The sequence below is a fragment of the Macaca mulatta genome, chromosome 16 (genome assembly GCF_049350105.2).
Source record: "Macaca mulatta isolate MMU2019108-1 chromosome 16, T2T-MMU8v2.0, whole genome shotgun sequence".
Classification (NCBI taxonomy): Eukaryota; Metazoa; Chordata; class Mammalia; order Primates; family Cercopithecidae; genus Macaca; species Macaca mulatta.
The window spans coordinates 64038528-64057454 of NC_133421.1; the positions used below are offsets into that span (position 1 = coordinate 64038528).

Below are 18927 nucleotides of genomic sequence, written 5' to 3' on the forward strand. Positions count from 1 at the left end.
GTAACCGGAAGTTCCTATGTTCTTTATTTTACTCTCGGTGACGTCCACCCAGTTTAAATTAAAGTTCCCGGATTTTTGTGGGCGCCTGCCCCGCCCCTCGTCCCCCTACTGTGTCCGTATATCGAGGCGACAGGGTTAAGGGTTAAGGGAAGGGGGACGCCTGATGGGTTAATGAGCAAACTAAAGTGTTTTCTTTTCCAGGATCTTTTTTGAGGTAGGGCTGTTTACTGTCACCAGCCCTGTCGGATTTTACTTCCTAAACGTACCTGTAACTATCCACTTCTCTCCATCTCTTCTGGTACCACCCTGGTTAAAGATATCATGTGTCGCCAAGACAGCTGCAGTAGCCTCTTAACGGCTCTCCCTGCCTCTACTTTTGCCCCTTCCAACCTGAGCTCCATTTTGAAAAATTAAAATTTGCCCGTATCACTTTTTTTTCTTAAAATTATTTACTGGCTCCCAGTTACCTTGGATAAAATACAATCTCCACAAGCCGTGCGTGATTTGGCCCCTGCCCACTAGTCTCCCTCACTCCCTTGCTCCAGACCTGCTTCAGAGGGTTATGTCCCTCAAGCTTCCTGACTACCTGGCCTGGTCTGAATCGCTCACTCCTCTTTTTTCTTCTAGTCGCAATTGAAGTACCACCTCCCGAGAGTGATTGCTTCCCCACGCGAGGTAGAACCTTTGCTATCCTGTTCACCACTCTACCTCCAGTGCTAGCACAGAATTTGGCTCATGGTAGGCGCTAAGTGCGTTTGTTTGTTCGTCTGTTTAATGAATGAACAGCATACATCAACATAAGAACTTGACAAATCCAGGGCTGTAAAATCATCAGTATGGTTCTACACTGAGATCGGAGAGATGTAATATTTCTAGGAAAATTAGGAGAACCCTGGGAACAGGACACTTGCTTTAGTGTCCTCTCCCCTCTCACCTCCCCTGCATTCCCACCAGCAGCGACCCACACCCAGTCTCAGAGAAGCCTTGTAGCTAAGGATCACCCTTTCTCCTCCCCCACTCTCCTCACCCCTTGTCAACTTTTCCTTTGTTGTCCTGGGGGTTGGAATGAGTAAGAAGTAGAGTGGGATTCCTTTCAGTCACTTAACAAACATTTCTGAGTCCTTAGCTCTAGCACCTTGCTAAGCAAGGCAAAATCTCCAGGAGGCACCATTCACATTGCATTATCTGTGAATGGTGCTCTGGGGAGCAGCATTCACATTGCATTTTCTGTGAATGGCAGTTCTTCCAGTTAAATATAACATGAATAGTGTCCCCTGGAGTTGACCACCCAACTGATACTGACTGAGAAGCTGAAATGAATAAAACAACCCTTAGCCCTCCAGGAGCTGACCGGAAATCCAGTGCTAATACTACTTTGCATCTTACAGATTAGTTCTTTCACAATACTTTTTTTTTTTTTTTTTTTTCATTTCATTTTGTCCTTACTGTGACTCTGGGATGAGTCTTTTTATGAGGATCCTCATTTAAAGATGAGGACATTCAGGATTAAAGAGGATGAAATCCTGACAAAGTAGGGATTCTCCCCTTTAGAAAATTTGTACGTAAGGTTGGGGGCGGTGGCTCACGCCTATAATCCCAGCACTTTGGGAGGCCGAGGTGGACGGATCACCTGAGGTTGGGAGTTTGAGACCAGCCTGACCAACATGGAGAAACCTGGTCCCTACTAAAAATACAAAATTAGCTGGGCGTGGTGGCACATGCCTGTAATCCCAGCTACTCCGGAGGCTGAGGCAGGAGAATTGCTTGAACCCGGGAGGCAGAGGTTGCGGTGAGCCGAGATCGCGCCATTGCACTCCATCACTGCTACCTTGACCTCCCAGATGCAAGTGATCCTTCCACCTCAGCCTCCTGAGTAGCTGGGACTGCAGCATGCACCACTATGTCCGGCTAATTTTTTTATTTTTTGTAGAGACAGGGTCTAGATATGTTGCCTAGGCTGATCTCCAATTCCTGGGCTCAGGTGATCTTCCCACCTCAACCTCCCAAAGTGCTGGGATTACAGACATGAGCCACGCCACACGGCCATAAAATATTAATTTTCGCAGCTTTCTTATATTTTAGAACTAACAATGGAAATTGTTGAGGTCTAAAGTGTTTCAGAGGTCCTTGAAAACCCATGCTTACATACCTGATGGAAAAAGCAATCCTAGATTAATGGTGGAAGGGGGAGTAGAGACTTCTGTCCTGTTGACTTCTTGGAAGATGGGGTATTGTCTCTCTGGGACAGCTCTTGAGAATTTCCCTGCCAGCACAGCCCCAGACAACAATGTCTAGAGAGTGATTACCTGGCCTGTCCTCTTCCCAACTTTCTAGCCTGGAGCCCCTAGTTCTTCCCTGAGCCTCCTTAGCTTATCCTTCTTCCTAACTTGTATTTGGCTTCAGATGTGAGCCACAGTCAGAAAAGTCATTAATTCATTCCTTCAACTCAGGCTTATTGAGTCCTACTGTGTATCAGCCATTGTACTCATGGGGGGAAGAAAGAGAAAGACAAAGCATATGTTATAGTATAGTGTGCTGGCCAGGCACGGTGACTCATGCCTGTAATCCCAGCAGTTTGGGAGGGCAAGGCAGGTGGATCATCTGAGGTCAGGAGTTCGAGACCAGCCTGACCCAACATGGAGAAACCCCGTCTCTACTAAAAATACAAAATTAGCCAGGTATGGTGGCACATGCCTGTAATCCCAGCTACTTGGGAGGCTGAGGCAGGAGAATCACTTGAATCCGGGAGGTGGAGGTTGTGGAGAGCGGAGATCATGCCATTGCACTCCAGCCTGGGCAACAAGAGCAAAACTCCGTCTCAAAAAAAAAAAAAAGTATAGTGTGCTAAAGGCTGAATGGCAAGCTGACCATACTCTTAGAACAAAATTGGTAGAGAGTCTACAATGAGGGTTCCTTATTCATCAAATATTTATTGAAGTTTACCATGTGCAGTTCTCTGGGAACAGAGTAATGCACAAGGCACTGTCCTTTTCATGGTCAGAGGAGGGAGACAGGCCATAAACAAGTGTCAAACAAAAGACTGAAACCAGGTGCGGTGGCTCGCATCTGTAATCCCACTGCTTTGGGAGGCCAAGGCAGGCGGATCATGAGATCAGGAGATAGAGACCATCCTAGCCAACATGGTGAAACCCCTTCTCTACTAAAAATACAAAAAAATTAGCTGAAGGTGGTGGCATGTGCCTGTAATCCCAGCTACTTTAGGAGGCTGAGGCAGGAGAATTGCTTGAACCAGGGAGTCGGAGGTTGCAGTGAACCTAGATTGCGCCACTGCACTCCAGCCTGGTGACAGAGTGAGACTCCATCTACATAAAAAATATATATATATATACACACACATACCCTCTAACCCAGCAATTTCACTCCTAGGTATACCTACATAAGCTCCAGTATACCTAAACAAGTGCAAATTTGTGTAAGTACGGTTATTTGTGGTAGCATTAGTCATTGCTTTCAATAGCAAGAAGAAAAAAGGAAACAACGAAATATCCATCAATAGGGAATGAATTATATTAATGGAGGGAGAGCCATACAATGGAAAGCTGAAGAGAAATTAATAGGAATGGGGCAGATTTGTAATATACTAGCATGGTAAAACCTTAATGATATATGTATATATCTGTCGTGCCTCAGCCTCACGAGTAGCTGGGATTACAGGTGTGCGCTGCCACACCTGGCTAATTTTTGTATTTTTTAGTAGAGACGGGGCTTCACCATGTTGGTAAGGCTGGTCTTGAACTCCCGACCTCATGTGATCCACCCATCTCAGCCTCCCAAAGTGCTGGGATTATAGGCATGAGCCACCACACCTGGCCAAATATTTTGGTAAGTATCAAATGCACAGTGCAGAACAAAATGTGTGTGTGTGTATGCATGTGTATGTGCACTTATATACAGTACCCCATGTGAAGAAAAATAAGGGTACATGTTATGCGCATAGTATTATGGTTGTTATTTTAGAGAATAAATCTAGAAAGATAAATAAGAAAGTAGAAATAGTTCTTGCCTCTGGTGGGAAGTAGGACTATGTGTCTGATCAATAGGGAAGTAAGAAACACTTTTTTTTTTTTTGAGACTGAGTTTTTGCTCTTGTTGTCCAGGTTGGAGTTCAGTGACACAATCTTGGCTCACCGCAACCTCTGCCTCCCAGGTTCAAGCGATTCTCCTGCCTCAGTCTCCGGAGTAGCTGGGATTATAGGCATGCGCCTCCATGCCTGGCTAATTTTGTATTTTTAGTAAAGACAGGGTTTCTCCATGTTGGTCAGGCTGGTCTCGAACTCCCGACCTCAGGTGATCTGCCTGCCTCAGCCTCCCAAAGTGCTAGGATTAATTATAAGCATGAGCCACTGCAGCCGGCCAGGAACACTTTTTATTTTTGTACCTTTAAAATTGTGTACCGCCTGTGTATATAATGAATTAAAAACAAAGAAAAGCTGGATGCGGTGGCTTCTGCCTGTAATCCCAGCCCTTAAGGAGACTGAGGCCAGCAGATCACCTGAGGTCAGGAGTTCAAGACCAGCCTGACCAAAATGATGAAAGCTCATCTTTACAAAAATACAAAAATTAGCCGGGCATGATGGCAGGTGCCTGTGATCCCAGCTACTTGGGAGGCTGAGGCGGGAGAATCGCTTGAACTTGGGAGGCAGAGGTTGCAGTGAGCCAAGATTGTACCACTGCATTCTAGCCTGGGTGACAGAGCAAGTCTCTGTCTCAAAACAAAAACAAAAACGCGAAGAAAAAATGTACAAACAATTTCATGCAGTAGCAAGCATCGAGTTAAATGCAGTTGACCCTTGAACAACACAGGTTTGAATTGCACGGGTCCATTTATACACACATTTCTTCCACCTCTACCACCCCCAAAATAACAAGACCAAACCCATCTCTTTTCCTTTCTTTTCCTCCTCCTCAGCCTACTCAGTGTGAAGGTGATGAGAATGAAAACCTTTATGATGATCCACTTCCGCTTAATGAATGGTAAATATGTTTTTTCTTACTTATGATTTTCTTAGTAGCATTTTCTTTTCTCTAGCTTCCTTTATTGTAAAAATATAGTATATAATACATATCACATACAAAATGTGTGTGAACGGACTGTTTGCTATTGATAAGGATTCTGGTAAACGGTAGATTATTAGTTTTTTTGTTTTGTGACAAGGTCTCCCTCTGTTGCCCAGGCTGGAGTGCTGTGGTGCGATCATGGCTCACTGCAACCAAAGACTCCTGGGCTCAAGCAATCCTCTTGTCTCAGCCTCTCCAGTAGCTGGGAATAAAGGTGCTTGCCACCATGCCCAGCTAATTTTTTTAAATTTTTGTAAAGACAGTGTTTCCCTATTGCCTAGGCTGGTCTTGAATCCTGAGCTCAAGCAGTCCTGCTATCTCAGCCTACCTAAGTGCTGGGATTACAGGCATGAGCCATGGTACTGGCCAGTAGTTAAGTTTTGGGGGAGTCAAAAGTTATACATACACAGATCGCTTGAGCACAGTAATTTGTGGTTACAGTGAACTATGATCACACCACTGCACTCTAGCCTGGGTACAGAGCAAGACCCTGTCTCTTAAAAAAAAAAAAAAAAAAAAAAGGCTGGGCATGCTGATGGTTCATGCCTCTAGTCCCAGCACCCAGCACTTTGGGAGGCAGGAGGGAAGATTGCTTAAGGCCAGGAGTTCCAGGTGACTCTGGCAACACAGCAAAACCCTGTCTTTACAAAATAAATATTTTTCTTTTTTTTTTTTTTTTTTTTGAGACGGAGTCTTGCTCTGTCGCCCAGGCTGGAGTGCAGTGGCCAGATCTCAGTTCGCTGCAAGCTCCACCTCCCAGGTTCACTCCATTCTCCTGCCTCAGCCTCCCGAGTAGCTGGGACCACAGGCGCCACCACCTCACCCGGCTAATTTTTTGTGTTTTTAGTAGAGACGGGGTTTCGCCGTGTTAGCCAGGATGGTCTCGATCTCCTGACCTTGTGATCCGCCCGTCTCGGCCTCCCAAAGTGCTGGGATTACAGGCTTGAGCCACCGCGCCCGGCCTACAAAATAAATATTTTTCTAAAAATTAGCCAGGCATGGTGGCATGCACCTGTATTCCCAGATACTTGGGAGACTGAGGTGGGAGGATTGCTTGAGCCCAAGAGTTCAAGGTAGCAGTGAGCTATGATTGTGCCACTGCACTCCAGCCTGGGCGACAGAGCGAGACATTGTTTCGGAAAAAAAAAAAAAAAAAAATTATGCACAGATGTTTGATTGCATAAGGGACAGCACCCCTATCCTCCATGTTGTATTCAAGTGAACTGTGTAACTGGATAATGTGACAGTGACAGCAGGAGGAGGGGAATGGGGAGGGAGGGAAAGTCTACTTTGGATTGGGTGGCTAGGAAAGGCTTTTTTGAGCTGAAACCAGCATGACCAGAAGGAAACAGCCACATTAACACCTGGGGCTGGGCACAGCAGCTCCTACCTGTAATCCTGGCTCTTTGGGAGGCCGAGGTGGGTGGATCACTTGAGGTCAGGTGTTCGAGACCAGCCTGGCCAACAGGGTGAAACCCTGTCTCTACTAAAAATACAAAAAAAAAAAAAAAAAATTAGCTGAGCACGGTGATGCACGCCTGTAGTCCCAGCTACTCAGGAGGCTGAGGCAGGAGAATTGCTTCAACCTGAGAGGCGGAGGTTGCAGTGAGCCAAGATCATGCTACTGCACTCCAGCCTGGGAGGTAGAGACTTCATCTCAAAAAAAAAAAAAAAAAATTAGCCAGGCGTGGTGGTATGTGCCTGTAATCCCAGCTACTGGGGAGGCTGAGGCAGGAGAATCACTTGAACCTGGGAGGTGGAGGTTGCAGTGAGCTGAGATCATGCCATTGCACTCCAGCCTGGGCAACAAGAGTGAGACCCTGTCTCAAAAAGCAAAACAAAACAAAAAACCACACACACAAAAAACACCTGGGGACAGATTGTTCTGTCAACGCCAACGCAAAGGCCCTAAGGTAGGAACATGCTTGGCATCATTGAAAAGCAGAAAAGAAGCTACTGGCTGGACTGCTGTGAGACTGAAGCAGCAGCCAGAGACAGGTCTCAGGTCATGGTGAAGAGTTAAGACAATTGGAAGCCAATGAGGAGTATTTTGGTCCTGGAGCAAATGGCACAACTTGATTTATGTTTAAAACATTTATGGCAGGGTGTGGTGGCTCAAGCCTGTAATCCCAGCACTTTGGGAGGCCGAGACAGGCGGATCACGAGGTCAGGAGATCCAGGAGATCGAGACCATCCTGGCTAACACAGTGAAAACCCATCTCTACTAAAAAAATACAAAAAACTAGCCGGGCGAGGTGGCAGGTGCCTGTAGTCCCAGGTACTCAGGAGGCTGAGGCAGAAGAATGGCGTGAACCTGGGAGGCAAAGCTTGCAGTGAGCTGAGATCCGACCACTGCACTCCAGCCTGGGCGACAGAGCAAGACTCCATCTCAAAAAAAAAAAAAAAAAAAAACAACATTTACTGGGCCGGGCGCGGTGGCTCATGCCTATAATTCCAGCACTTTGGGAGGCCGAGGCGGGTGGATCACGAGGTCAGGAGTTCAAGACCATCGTGGCTAACACAGTGAAACCCCGCCTCTACTAAAAAAAACCAAAAAATTGGCCGGGCGTGGTGGCAGGTGCCTGTAGTCCCAGCTACTCTCGGGAGGCTGAGGTAGAAGAATGGCGTGAACCTGGGAGGTGGAGCTTGCAGTGAGCTGAGATTGCGCCACTGCACTCCAGCCTGGGCGACAGAGCAAGACTATCTCAGAAAACAAACAAACAAACAAGCAAAACATTTACTTTGGTCTAGGCACAGTGATTCACACCTGTAATCCCAACACTTTGGGAGACCAAGGCAGGAGGATCGCTCAGAGTTCGAAGTTCAAAATTGAGCTATGATCAGGCCACTGATCTGCAGCATGGGTGACAGAGTGAGACCCCGTCTCTAAAATAATAATAATAGCGGCCGAGCACAACGGCTCACGCCTGTAATCCCAGCCCTTTGGGAGGCCAAGGCGGGCGAATCACGAGGTCAGGAGTTCGAGACCAGCCTGACCAACATGGTGAAACCCCATCTCTACTAAAAATACAAAAATTAACCAGGCATGGTGGTGCGCTCCTGTAATCCCAGCTACTCAGGTGGCTGAGGCAGGAGAATTGCTCGAACCTGGGAGGCAGAGGTTGCAGTGAGCCAAGATCGCACTGTTGCATTCTAGCCTGGGCAACAGAGTGAGACTCCATCTCGAAATAATAATAATAATAATACTAGGGCCGGGTGCAGTGGCTCACGCCTGTAATCCTAGCCCTTTGGGAGGCCGACGTAGGTGGATCACCTCAGGTCAGGAGTCTCAGTTAAAAAATAAATAGGCCGGGCGCAGTGGCTCATGCCTGTAATCCCAGCACTTTGGGAGGCTGAGGTGGGCAGATCACCTGAGGTCAGGAGTTCGAGACCAGCCTGGCCAACATGGAGAAACTCTACCTCTATTAAAAATACAAAAATTAGCTGGATGTGGTGGCACATGCCTGCAATCCCAGCTACTTGGGAGGCTGAGGCAGGAGAATCGCTCGAATCCGGGACACAGAGGTTGCAGTGAGCCGAGATCACACCACTGCACTCCAGCCTGGATGATAGTGAGACTCTGTCTCAAAAAAAAAAAAAAAAAAAAAAAAAAATATATATATATATATAAAATAATAATAAAACATTTATTTTTGCTGCTGTTGCTGGGGGGAGCATTGCAGGGTGTCAAAAGTAGCACTGGTGGAGTGGGTAGTGATCAAAGTCTGCTGCTTTAGCCCAAAGGAGAAATGATAGAGACTCAGACTAGCTGGAGATGGAGGTAGAATAAGCATAAATGTATTAAAAAGAGGAGTTGATAGCTCTTAAAGAATGACTGGATGTGAGGGGCAAAGGAAGAGAAGAATCAACCAGGTGGGTTCAGTGAATGAAACCATCAGAAATGAATTGTTCCCTGAAATCAAGATTTGTGATTGCCATAGTTGTACACTTCTCAAAGGTTCCTAGTCTCTTCCTCAGACCAAAAGCCAGAGGCAAGAATGCCCTCATTCACACCCCAGCGGTCTATACCTCCAGCAGCAAGTCGAGTGAGCAAGTGATGTCCTGAAAGGCCCCGTGGATCAGTGGAATGGAGCGGGCAGGAAGACTTAGTGCTCCTGAAACAAGGAATCCAGAATCTGGGAGAAGGATGGCTCAGTGGGGCTTTCAAGGGACAAGTGTGGGGGTTGAAGGGGTCACTGTCCCTCTACCGAATCTGAAAATATTGTGACCAGGACCCATTGTGTCCAACTTGTCTATTTCAGATGGCAAAGCAAAACTATATTCAAGGCCACATGCAAAGCTACTCCCTGAGGAAAGAGTCACAGATAAAACGGGGGCATGAGTAGCATGGCCAGGACAAACGCAGTGCAGCACAGAGACTCAGACCCTGACAGCCATGCCTGTGCAGGCAGTGATGACAGTGACATGTGCTTTTGTGGACATGCACAAAAGTGAGGTGAGTCCCAGGACAGAAGACGGCTTTTTGTTTCAGCAGAGCAGCCTGGGGAGAGATAAAAGTGACTCCTGGGGCCCAGGCCTGCATTCCTGAGATGCGGGTAAGAGGGGCCCAGGGTCAGTGTGTCTGGCAAGCTTGGTTCTGCCCCTTTGCTGTCCTGGAGACTAGGGCTAACCCTGGGCTCCACGGGTGGCCTCCCAGTGGTTAGGATACAAGTGCTCATCAAAGGCCACCCTGAGGAGGGACCAATTTTCCCATCAGAAGCTTCTAACTAAGTTATCCGTCTTTGGCCCAAAGGGATGCCTCAAGCCTACTCTGAGGGACTCTTTCCAATGAACTAATTCCTACAGTCACTTCCTCAGCAACCTGTGCCCCAGCCTCAAGGCGCTGTGGGGTAGGCCTCAGTTTGTGGCCTGGACCTCGGACTATGGACCAGACGGCTCCTCCCGATTTCTGTTTGCTTTCAGTCCTCTGACCCCAGGCTGGCTGGTGAAGTAGGTAGAGGGAGGAGACTTTGGTGCACGTGTACACACACACACACACACACACACACACACACACGAGTCTCTTGTGTCCCCCAGTCTCCACGGCTGGTCAATGATTGACTGGCATTTCACAGGCCGCTGGTTCCAGCCCCAGTCTGTTGACTTAGAGGTCACCCTCGGAAGCTAGAGCCCTGTCCTGCCTCTTTGGTGTCAGTGGTCACTCCACTGCCCACAGGCCGGGGTCTTGGGCAAAACACACACATCTGCCCTGATCTGGGTTTACTGCCCTCTGTCCCACAGTCAGCCCCGCTCTGTTCCAGCTCCCTCTCCCCAGCCCCCTAGCTAGACCCCTCTCACCAGCACCCCCTTCCCTTCCCTGAGGGTCCCCCTCACTGTCTTTGTCCCTCAGACATCCTCTTTCCTGGGCTCTCCTGCCAGGCCCTGCTGGAGGGAGAGTTAAGAAGGAAATCGAATCAGCAGCGCCCACCCCTGCCCCCCTTCCTCTCCTCTTGTCAGACACCAGACTAGGTTTTTTCCTCTGGCTTCCCGGCTCTGAATGGGCTCATTCTCTTTCAGAGGCTCGGCCCCTCTCCGAGCCTCCTCCCTAGGGCGTGAGTTCTGACCCCAGCTCCTCCCCCCCATCCCCACTCCTGTCCCCACTCCAGCTGGCTCCACCCTTTCTACCGCCCACTGCGACTAGGCATTGTCTGCCAGTCCGGGTTTCTTCCTGGGATCTGGGATGCAGAGAGGATGGGTTTGCCTGGGCCGGGGTGAAGAGTGAAGGGGGGAAGGCAGGATCTTTGTAGAGGGAGGAACCTGTAGTTACCCGAACTTCTTTCCTTTGGTTCCCCTCCTGGTACCCTTGACTGGGGCTCTTGAGAGTAATGGGTGAAGCCAAAGCTGCCATGGCTCAGTTCCCGGCTCTGCTCTGTGACCTTGGGAAAGCTGCTTTAGCTCGTGGAATCTCAGGGTTCCTTTTCTGCAAAATGGAGAATGATAACACCTGCCTCCTCTGGAGTCTTGGGGACTCAGTGTTCTGAGGACCGTGGCTCTAGGTCAGAGTGGCACAGAGTAGGGTCCAATGAAGCATGGCATCCACAGTAGCTTTTCTGACTGGACTAACCTTTTGGGACACGCCAGCAGGGCAGGGGTGGGGCCTGGGGAGAAAGGACACCTCTAACCCTGACCCTAACATCCCGATGGCCTCTAAGGCCGCCTGCGCACTCGTCCAGGTGCAAGCCCTTCAAGGTATGGCGAATCAGTGACTCCCGGCCAGGTCAGCCTGTCCTCTTCCTGCAGGGCTGTAAGCTGCAGGACTGAGAGGCACGTTCACCAGTCCTGGGCTGGATGATGGGGTGAGAGTAAGGGGTCAGTTTTGATACATGCTCAACTTTTCTCACTAGCCCTAAGACATCCTGGGCAAATTGCTTACCTCAGTTCCCCTGATCCTCACCCTAACCCTAACACCAGCCCAAAAGAAAACAGGGATATTGATGGCCATCCAGAAGGGCTGCTGTGTTCCATATACAGCAATATTTCTCGAATGTTTGTGACAACGGTCCAAGGAATAAGTCAATTTTACATCATCACTTCGGACACCTATACAAAACTCCACTTTATCCTTACTACATGCATGTGCTAGGGTTTTATTTTTATTATTTATTTATTTATTAATTATTATTATTATTATTTTTTGAGACAGAGTCTCGCTCTGTCGCCCAGGCTGGAGTGCAGTGGCGCAATCTCGGCTCACTGCAAGCTCCGCCTCCCAGGTTCACGCCATTCTTCTGCCTCAGCCTCCTGAGTAGCTGGGACTACAGGCGCCCGCCACCACATCTGGCTAATTTTTTGTATTTTTAGTAGAGACAGGGTTTCACCGTGGTCTCGATATCCTGACCTTGTGATTCACCCACCTCGGCCTCCCAAAGTGCTGGGATTACAGGCGTGCGCCACTGCGCCCGGCCTATTATTTTTTAGACAGAGTTTCACTCTTGTTGTCCAGGCTAGAGTACAATGGCGCGATCTTGGCTCACCGCAACCTCCGCTTCCCAGGATCAAGCGATTCGCCTGCCTCAGCCTCCCCGAGTAGCTGGGATTACAGGCATGCGCCACCATGCCCGGCTTATTTTGTGTTTTCAGTAGAGACGGGGTTTCTCCATGTTGGTCAGGCTGGTCTCGAACTCCCAACCTCAGGTGATCTACCTGCCTTGGCCTCCCAAAGTGCTGGGATTACAGGCATGAGCCACTGCACCTGGCCGTGCTAGGGTTTTTTTCTGTTTCATTCCTTTCCCTCCCTCCCTCCCTCCATCTCTCTCTCTTTCTTTCTTTCTTTCTCTTTTTCTTTCTCTCTCTCTCTCTCTCTCTCTCTCTCTCTCTCTCTCTCTCTCTCTCTCTCCTTTCTTTCTTTCTTTCGATGGAGTCTCACTCTGTAGCCCAGGCTGGAGTGCAGTGGAGTGATCTCGGCTCACTTCAACCTCTGCCCTCTGATTTCAAGCGATTCTCTTGCCTCAGCCTCCCGAGTAGCTGGGATTACAGGTGCCCGCCACCACACCTGGCTAATTTTTGTATTTTTAGTAGAGAAGGGGTTTTGCCACGTTGGCCAGGCTGGTCTCGAACTCCTGACTTCATGATCTGCCCGCCTCGGCCTCCCAAAGTGCTGGGATTACAGGCATGAGCCACCATGCCCGGCCAACTTTGTATTACTTTCTTTTTTTTCTTTTCTTTTTTTTTTTTTTTTTTTTTTTTTGAGACGGAGTCTCGCTCTGTCACCCAGACTGGAGTGCAGTGGCTGGATCTCAGCTCACTGCAAGCTCCGCCTCCCGGGTTTACGCCATTCTCCTGCCTCAGACTCCCGAGTAGCTGGGACTACAGGCACCCGCCACCTCACCTGGCTAGTTTTTTTGTATTTTTTAGTAGAGACAGGGTTTCACCGTGTTAGCCAGGATGGTCTCGATCTCCTGACCTTGTGATCCGCCCGTCTTGGCCTCCCAAAGTGCTGGGATTACAGGCTTGAGCCACCGCGCCTGGCCTGTATTACTTTCTTAAAGAGAGTTTCCCAAATTATATAAGCTTGAAGCCCCACAAAACCTGGATCTGCCCCATTATAACTAAATCTGGGACCATTTATTGAGCAATTATTATATGCCAAGTATTGCACTGAGTGCTTCCAGAGCATTATCTCCTTTAACCCCAGCATAGTATGCCAGATGCTGTTTTACAGATGAGCTAACTGAGACCAGAGATGCTCAGTCACTTGCCCAAGGTCACATGACTGATATGTGATAGATTTAAGATATATATATATATATATATATATATATATATATATATATATATGCGTATTTTGAGATGGAGTCTCACTCTGTTGTCCAGGCTGGAGAGCAGTGGCCCGATCTCAGCTCACTGCAAGCTCTGCCTCCTGGGTTCACGCCATTCTCCTGCCTCGGCCTCCCAAGTAGCTGGGACTACAGGCGCCCGCCACCACGCCCGGCTAATTTTTTGTATTTTTAGTTGAGACGGGGTTTCACCGTGTTAGCCAGGATGGTCACGATCTCCTGACCTTGTTATCCACCCGCCTCGGCCTCCCGAAGTGCTGGGATTACAGGCATGAGTCACCGTGCCCGGCCAGATTCAAGATTTGAACCCAGGTCCTCTTGGTCCCAGAGGCCCCTGTTTCTCAACCCCCTAGGATGGCATAGCAACCTGTCCCACAAGAGGTGCCTGCCTATAAGTGTGCTCAGCTCATGGAAGCAAGTTTAGAAATGCAAGTATATACCTTTAAAGAGGTGTGGGGGATAGGGGGGAGGGAAGAGAGAAAGAGATGCTACTGTCCTTCATTCTCCAGTCCCTGATAGGTGCCTTTGATCCCTTCTTGACCAGTATAGCTGCATTCTTGGCTGGGGCATTCCAACTAGAACTGCCAGATTTAGCACATAAAAATAAGGAGGCCCAGTTAAATTTGAATTTCAGATAAACAATGAATAATTTGTTAGTATAAATATGTCCCATGCAATATCTTTGTTGAAATTTAAAAAAAAAAGTCTTCCTTCCATCCCCACCCCTACCACTAGGCCTAAGGAATAGGGCCAGGGACTCCAAGTAGAATGTGGTTGGGAAGTGGAATTAAGCAGGCTAATAGAAGGCAAGGGGCAAAGAAGAAACCTTGAATGCATTGGGTGCTGGGTGCCTCTTTAAATAAGCAAGAAGGATGCACTTTGAAGGATTGAGATAGAAGTCCTTTCAGGCTGGGTGCAGTGGCTCATGCCTGTAAGCCTGTAATCCCAGCACTTTGGGAGGCTGAGGTGGGAGGATTACCTGAGGTCAGGAGTTCGAGACCAGCCTGACGAATGTGGAGAAACCCCGTGTCCACTAAAAATACCAAAAATTAGCTGGTCGTGGTGGCACATGCCTGTAATCCCAGCTGCTCGGGAGGCTGAGGCAGGAGAATCGCTTGAACCAGGGAGGCAGAGGTTGCGGTGAGCAGAGATTGTGCCATTGCTCTCCAGCCTGGGCAACAACAGCAAAACTTCATCTCAAAAAAAAAAAAAAAAAAAGTCCTTTCGATGTGACCATCTCCTCCCAAATTTGTAGACCCTTAAGATCATGCTTTCAGATACTTAAAAGATTCCAGAAGATATGCCCTGGGGTCCTGGAAGCCACAAGGCAAACACAACACATCCCCCTCCTTGACTATCAATTTTACTAGAGGATGTGGTGGGAAAACCATTATTTGATATTAAAACAAATAGGCTTGGGATGGAGTAGGATGCAAGCTCCCCAGAAAAGTTTAAGATAAAACCTGAGACTTAAAAAAGTGTTAAGAGTGGCAGCCTAGGGAATTTGTCCCGGACTCCGGGGGGAGATGGCAGAATCACCAGCCTCTGCATTTAGGGATTCTCTGAGGAAAAGTGTGAGAACGGCTGCAGGCAACCCAGGCGTCCCGGAGCTGGGAGGGACGCACCCAGGCCTGCGCGAAGAGAGGGAGAAAGTGAAGCTGGGAGTTGCCACTCCCAGACTTGTTGGAATGCAGTTGGAGGGGGCGAGCTGGGAGCGCGCTTGCTCCCAATCACAGGAGGAGGAGGAGGTGGAGGAGGAGGGCTGCTTGAGGAAGTATAAGAATGAAGTTGTGGAACTGAGATTCCCCTCCATTGGGACCGGAGAAACCAGGGGAGCCGCCTGGGCAGCTGTGCGCCCCTTCCCACGGGGCTCTTTCCGGCGCCGCGCGCCCGGCCCCCACCCCTCGCCGCACCCCGCGCCCCACGCCCTCCCAGCCGGGTCCAGCCGGAGCCATGGGGCCGGAGCCGCAGTGAGCACCATGGAGCTGGCGGCCTGGTACCGCTGGGGGCTCCTCCTCGCCCTCTTGCCCCCCGGAGCTGCGGGCACCCAAGGTGGGTCTGGTGTTGGGAGGGGACGGAGCAGCGGCGGGACCCTGCCCCCTGGATCCCCCGCCGAGGTCCCCCGGCCGGCGGGGCCAGAAGGGCCTGGACGAGCTCTCCCATCCCGAAGTTGCGGACAGTCCAGACGCTCAGGGCAGCCGGGCCCTCAGGCCGGAGGGGCAGTTACACAGCAGCGGCTCGAGATGGCCCGTCCAAGAGACTGGCGCTTTCCAGGCTCCGAGGGGCTCCGGAAACTTGTCAAAGAAGTTCTCTGAAACTGTTCAGAAAGTTTTCCCGCAAAGGGTATATTGCGTAGAGCGCGCGCGCGCGCGTTTCCCCCCTTCTTGAGCCCCCTCAAGCTTTCTCAAAGCCTTTCCAGTTGGCAGCCTCCGCCTCCGGACTGGCCTGGGCTGGATTCCTTGGGGGGGGTCCTCTGCCCTGCCCCTCCTCCAGCCCCTCCCTGCTCCCCTTCAGACGATTTTGGTTTGGTTGCTCCTGCTTCTGGCGGGGTCGGGTGTGTGTGTGTGGTGGGGTGGAGGGTGGCATGGCAACCTGTCCCAACCAGAGCCGGGGAGGAAAGGGTGGCCCAGAGGGTGGCCTCTTGCCGGGGTCTGGGTTGGGGGCGGGGGAGATGTTTGCTTTGAACAGATTCTTGGGGCCAGCTTAGGGACTGTACTCTGTGACTTTTAGAGCGCGTGGACCATGGAGGGGTGGTGGTGGGTTTCTTGGGGTGTAAAGTGGGAGAGTTCCCAGGGAAGGAAGTTAAGAAATAAGGCCAGATGGGGGCCTAGGGAAGGCTGCGTTGTTCTGCTACCTTTTCCTTGGTGCTGTGCGTGGGGAAGGGTGAGTGGGGGCAGTGTGTATCCTGACCCATCTGTCCACCTGTGTGTATTAATCATAAAAGCTAACATATAGCCTGGGCCAGGTATACTCTGCCAGGAACTGTTTGTGGTGTTTTGCATGCATTCTCCTTTAATCCTAGAACACCCCTATAGTGGAAGTTCTGCCAGCATTCTGGACTCAAAGAGATTGAGTAGCAGCTAGTAAGTGGTAGGGGCAAGATGGGACCCCAGGCAGTGCGACCCCCAACCATGCGTTCGAAATTGCTGTATGAATGAGTAATGAGGGGGAGCAATGAGGGACGCTGCTCCCTGAGTCACTGGGCTGTAGGGGAGACAAAATGAAAGTGTTCTGGGAGTTGTGGGTGGTCTCCATAGGTCAGGGGGTCTGGGGAGGGGGTGGGTGTCATCCTGTCGGTGTGTTGCCCGAGGGGCCCTCTGTGAGTGAGTGCATGGCCATGTTATCTCTGCATGTCTATGCCAGGGTGTTCCTCAGTTGTGTGGTCTTTGTGTTTGTGTGTCTGGGCTTTGTGTTGCCAAACAGCAGTCTCTCTGCTGACTCGGGGACACAGGCTGAACTCTGTCCCCTCCAGGAACTCCCTCAAGGTGCTGGGCCAGATCTGCCATAAACAGAGGGAGGTAGCCTTCTGTGGCCACGCCTTCTTGCTGAGGAAGAAGGTTCCTCTCTTCCAGGGAGTACATCGTTGCCCTCCCTGTTTCCCAGGCAGGCATCTTCACCTCTCACCTTCTGATGAGAAGGCTGAGGCCATACTGAGCTGTCAGGCTGAGCTGCTGCCCTTCCTCACCTTGGCTGGGAGTTGATCAGGGAATGGCAGAGCTGGATTTGAGGGCTGGGTTCTCTGGATGGGGCCTCCTTATGTCCTCACCCCTTCAACCTGCACTATTGATTGTGTTGTGCAGGAGTTGGTTAAAAAGTCATTGCACAGCCTGGGCAACAAGGCAAAACTCTGTCTGTACAAAAAATACAAAAATTAGTTGGATGTGGTGACACGTGCCTGTAGTCCCAGCTACTCCGGAGGCTGAGGCAGGAGGATCACCTGAGCCCAGGAAGTTGAGGCTGCAGTGAGCCGTGATCGCAAATGCTCTCCAGCCTGGGTGACAGAATGAGACCCCGTTTCAGAAAAATAGTGCACCACCCAGCTGCCTCCAGCACCCAGATTTTACCCAAGGGCTGAGGGCTGGGGCAGGAATGTGGGGGAAGGGGAAGCCTAGGGGGAGCCCCAGAGGGGTCAGGATTTTGCTGAGATCCTTTCTTAGAGGTATGGGTTTTACAAATTGCAGCAAATACATTCTTTTAATCTTGCAGAACTCCTTCATATTTTAATTCCAGGATGATTCTTCCAACAGCCTCCTGTCTTTACTATACTTGGGGAAAGTACTCATTTTGTTTGTCAAGAAAAAACAATTGAAAAGATAGGGATCAAATGTAAAAAGAAAAAAAGGGCTTTCCAAAGTCAAACACAAAGCATGTCTAATTTTCTCGTGGTTTGGGATTACCCATATTCCTGCTGTATGAACCTGTCTTGTCTTAACTTTTAAGAAACGTACGGTGTACTTCCTATATGTTAGGTTTTTATCCATGGTTTCATTTAATCTCTGCAACAGTCCTGTGAAGTAGGTGCACAGATGAGAAAATGGAAGTTCAGAGAAATGAAACACCTTATCCAAGGCTCCCAGCTACCCAGTAATGTCCAGGGCATTTTTGGACTCTGATGAGGAGGCATTAAGAGGTGGTTAGAGTCTTATTCCAGCCAACAGTAATGGGTTGAACAAAACCTTAGGGGCAGGCAGGTGGCCAGTGGGGAGGAGAAGCGCTCCTCTTGTTCAGGCGAATGGCCTTTCCATCCACTTCTCTAGGCTGTAGAAAGTGGGGCTGAGCTGGGGGGCCCTGAGGTCCCCTCCTGACTTCAGAGTCCTCTGCCTTCCTGTCCAGCCAATGCCTGTCTTCCTTATGGGCCCTGCCAGCATGACAGAGGGCTGCGGGCAGGAGGGGACAGAGGCCACGTTGACACACAGGGCTGTGGGCGAGAGAGACAGCTGAAGTGTCAGTGTGAGGGGCCAGTGTGGGGCTGTGGTTGGGAGGGCTGGGGTGGGGCTCGGGGTAGTTGTGCCTGTCCTTGGGTGATGGAATGATCTGGAAAGAGATTCCCTTCCCTACCCTCCACCTGTGAGAAGCCCCTCTAGAGTGGCACTTCCATCTTTTGTTTGGCCACCCATCCTCCCACTGGGAAGAGAGCCGAGGTGGGGTAAGGGATGTGTATTCTTTCAAGGAGTGGGAGAATTTTCTAGCGAATGTTTGTGTTGTCCCAGTTCTGTTTACAAAGCCTCGTCATGTTTACAGATGGCTGCGCAATTCATTACCTCATTGAACTCTCATATACCTCCTCTGAGGGAGTAAGAGCTGTTACAGCCAAGTTTAGGTCAGTAAATATGCACTGAGTTGCAGGTACTGCAGGGCATAGAGATGAATCCAATTTAGCTTCTGCCCTGGAGGTCTGGGGACTTGCTCAAGATCACTCAGTGAGTAGCCGAGCTAGGGTTCTCATCTAAAGACTCTGGGCCCAGGCCCTGGTCTGATGTCAGGCCTTATACACCAGGTGTTTGTGGTTGGGGAATCCCAGTGTCACTTGAATGGTCTGTGACATTGTGGGTCTGGGAGAGCTGAGCTTTGG

General features: G+C 49.9%; 1 protein-coding gene across 37 annotated transcripts in view; it reads left to right on the top strand.

Moving 5' to 3' along the window:
- The first annotated feature begins 18 nt into the window (after positions 1-18).
- The window catches only part of ERBB2 (erb-b2 receptor tyrosine kinase 2), a 44621-nt gene continuing 25712 nt past the window's right edge, over positions 19-18927 (top strand). For 11 of the 37 annotated variants that reach the window (XM_077971437.1, XM_077971436.1, XM_077971433.1 and 8 more), the window contains exon 1: positions 14963-15407. In XM_077971437.1, coding sequence (XP_077827563.1) covers positions 15044-15407 — 364 coding nt within the window. In that variant the 5' untranslated portion in view covers positions 14963-15043. Of the gene's footprint in view, positions 215-627; positions 739-4930; positions 4996-9037; positions 9536-14632; positions 14683-14958; positions 15408-17860; positions 17986-18927 lie in introns of those variants that run through there. The other 26 variants (XR_013406644.1, XM_077971430.1, XM_001090430.4 and 23 more) reach the window with 12 other exon arrangements.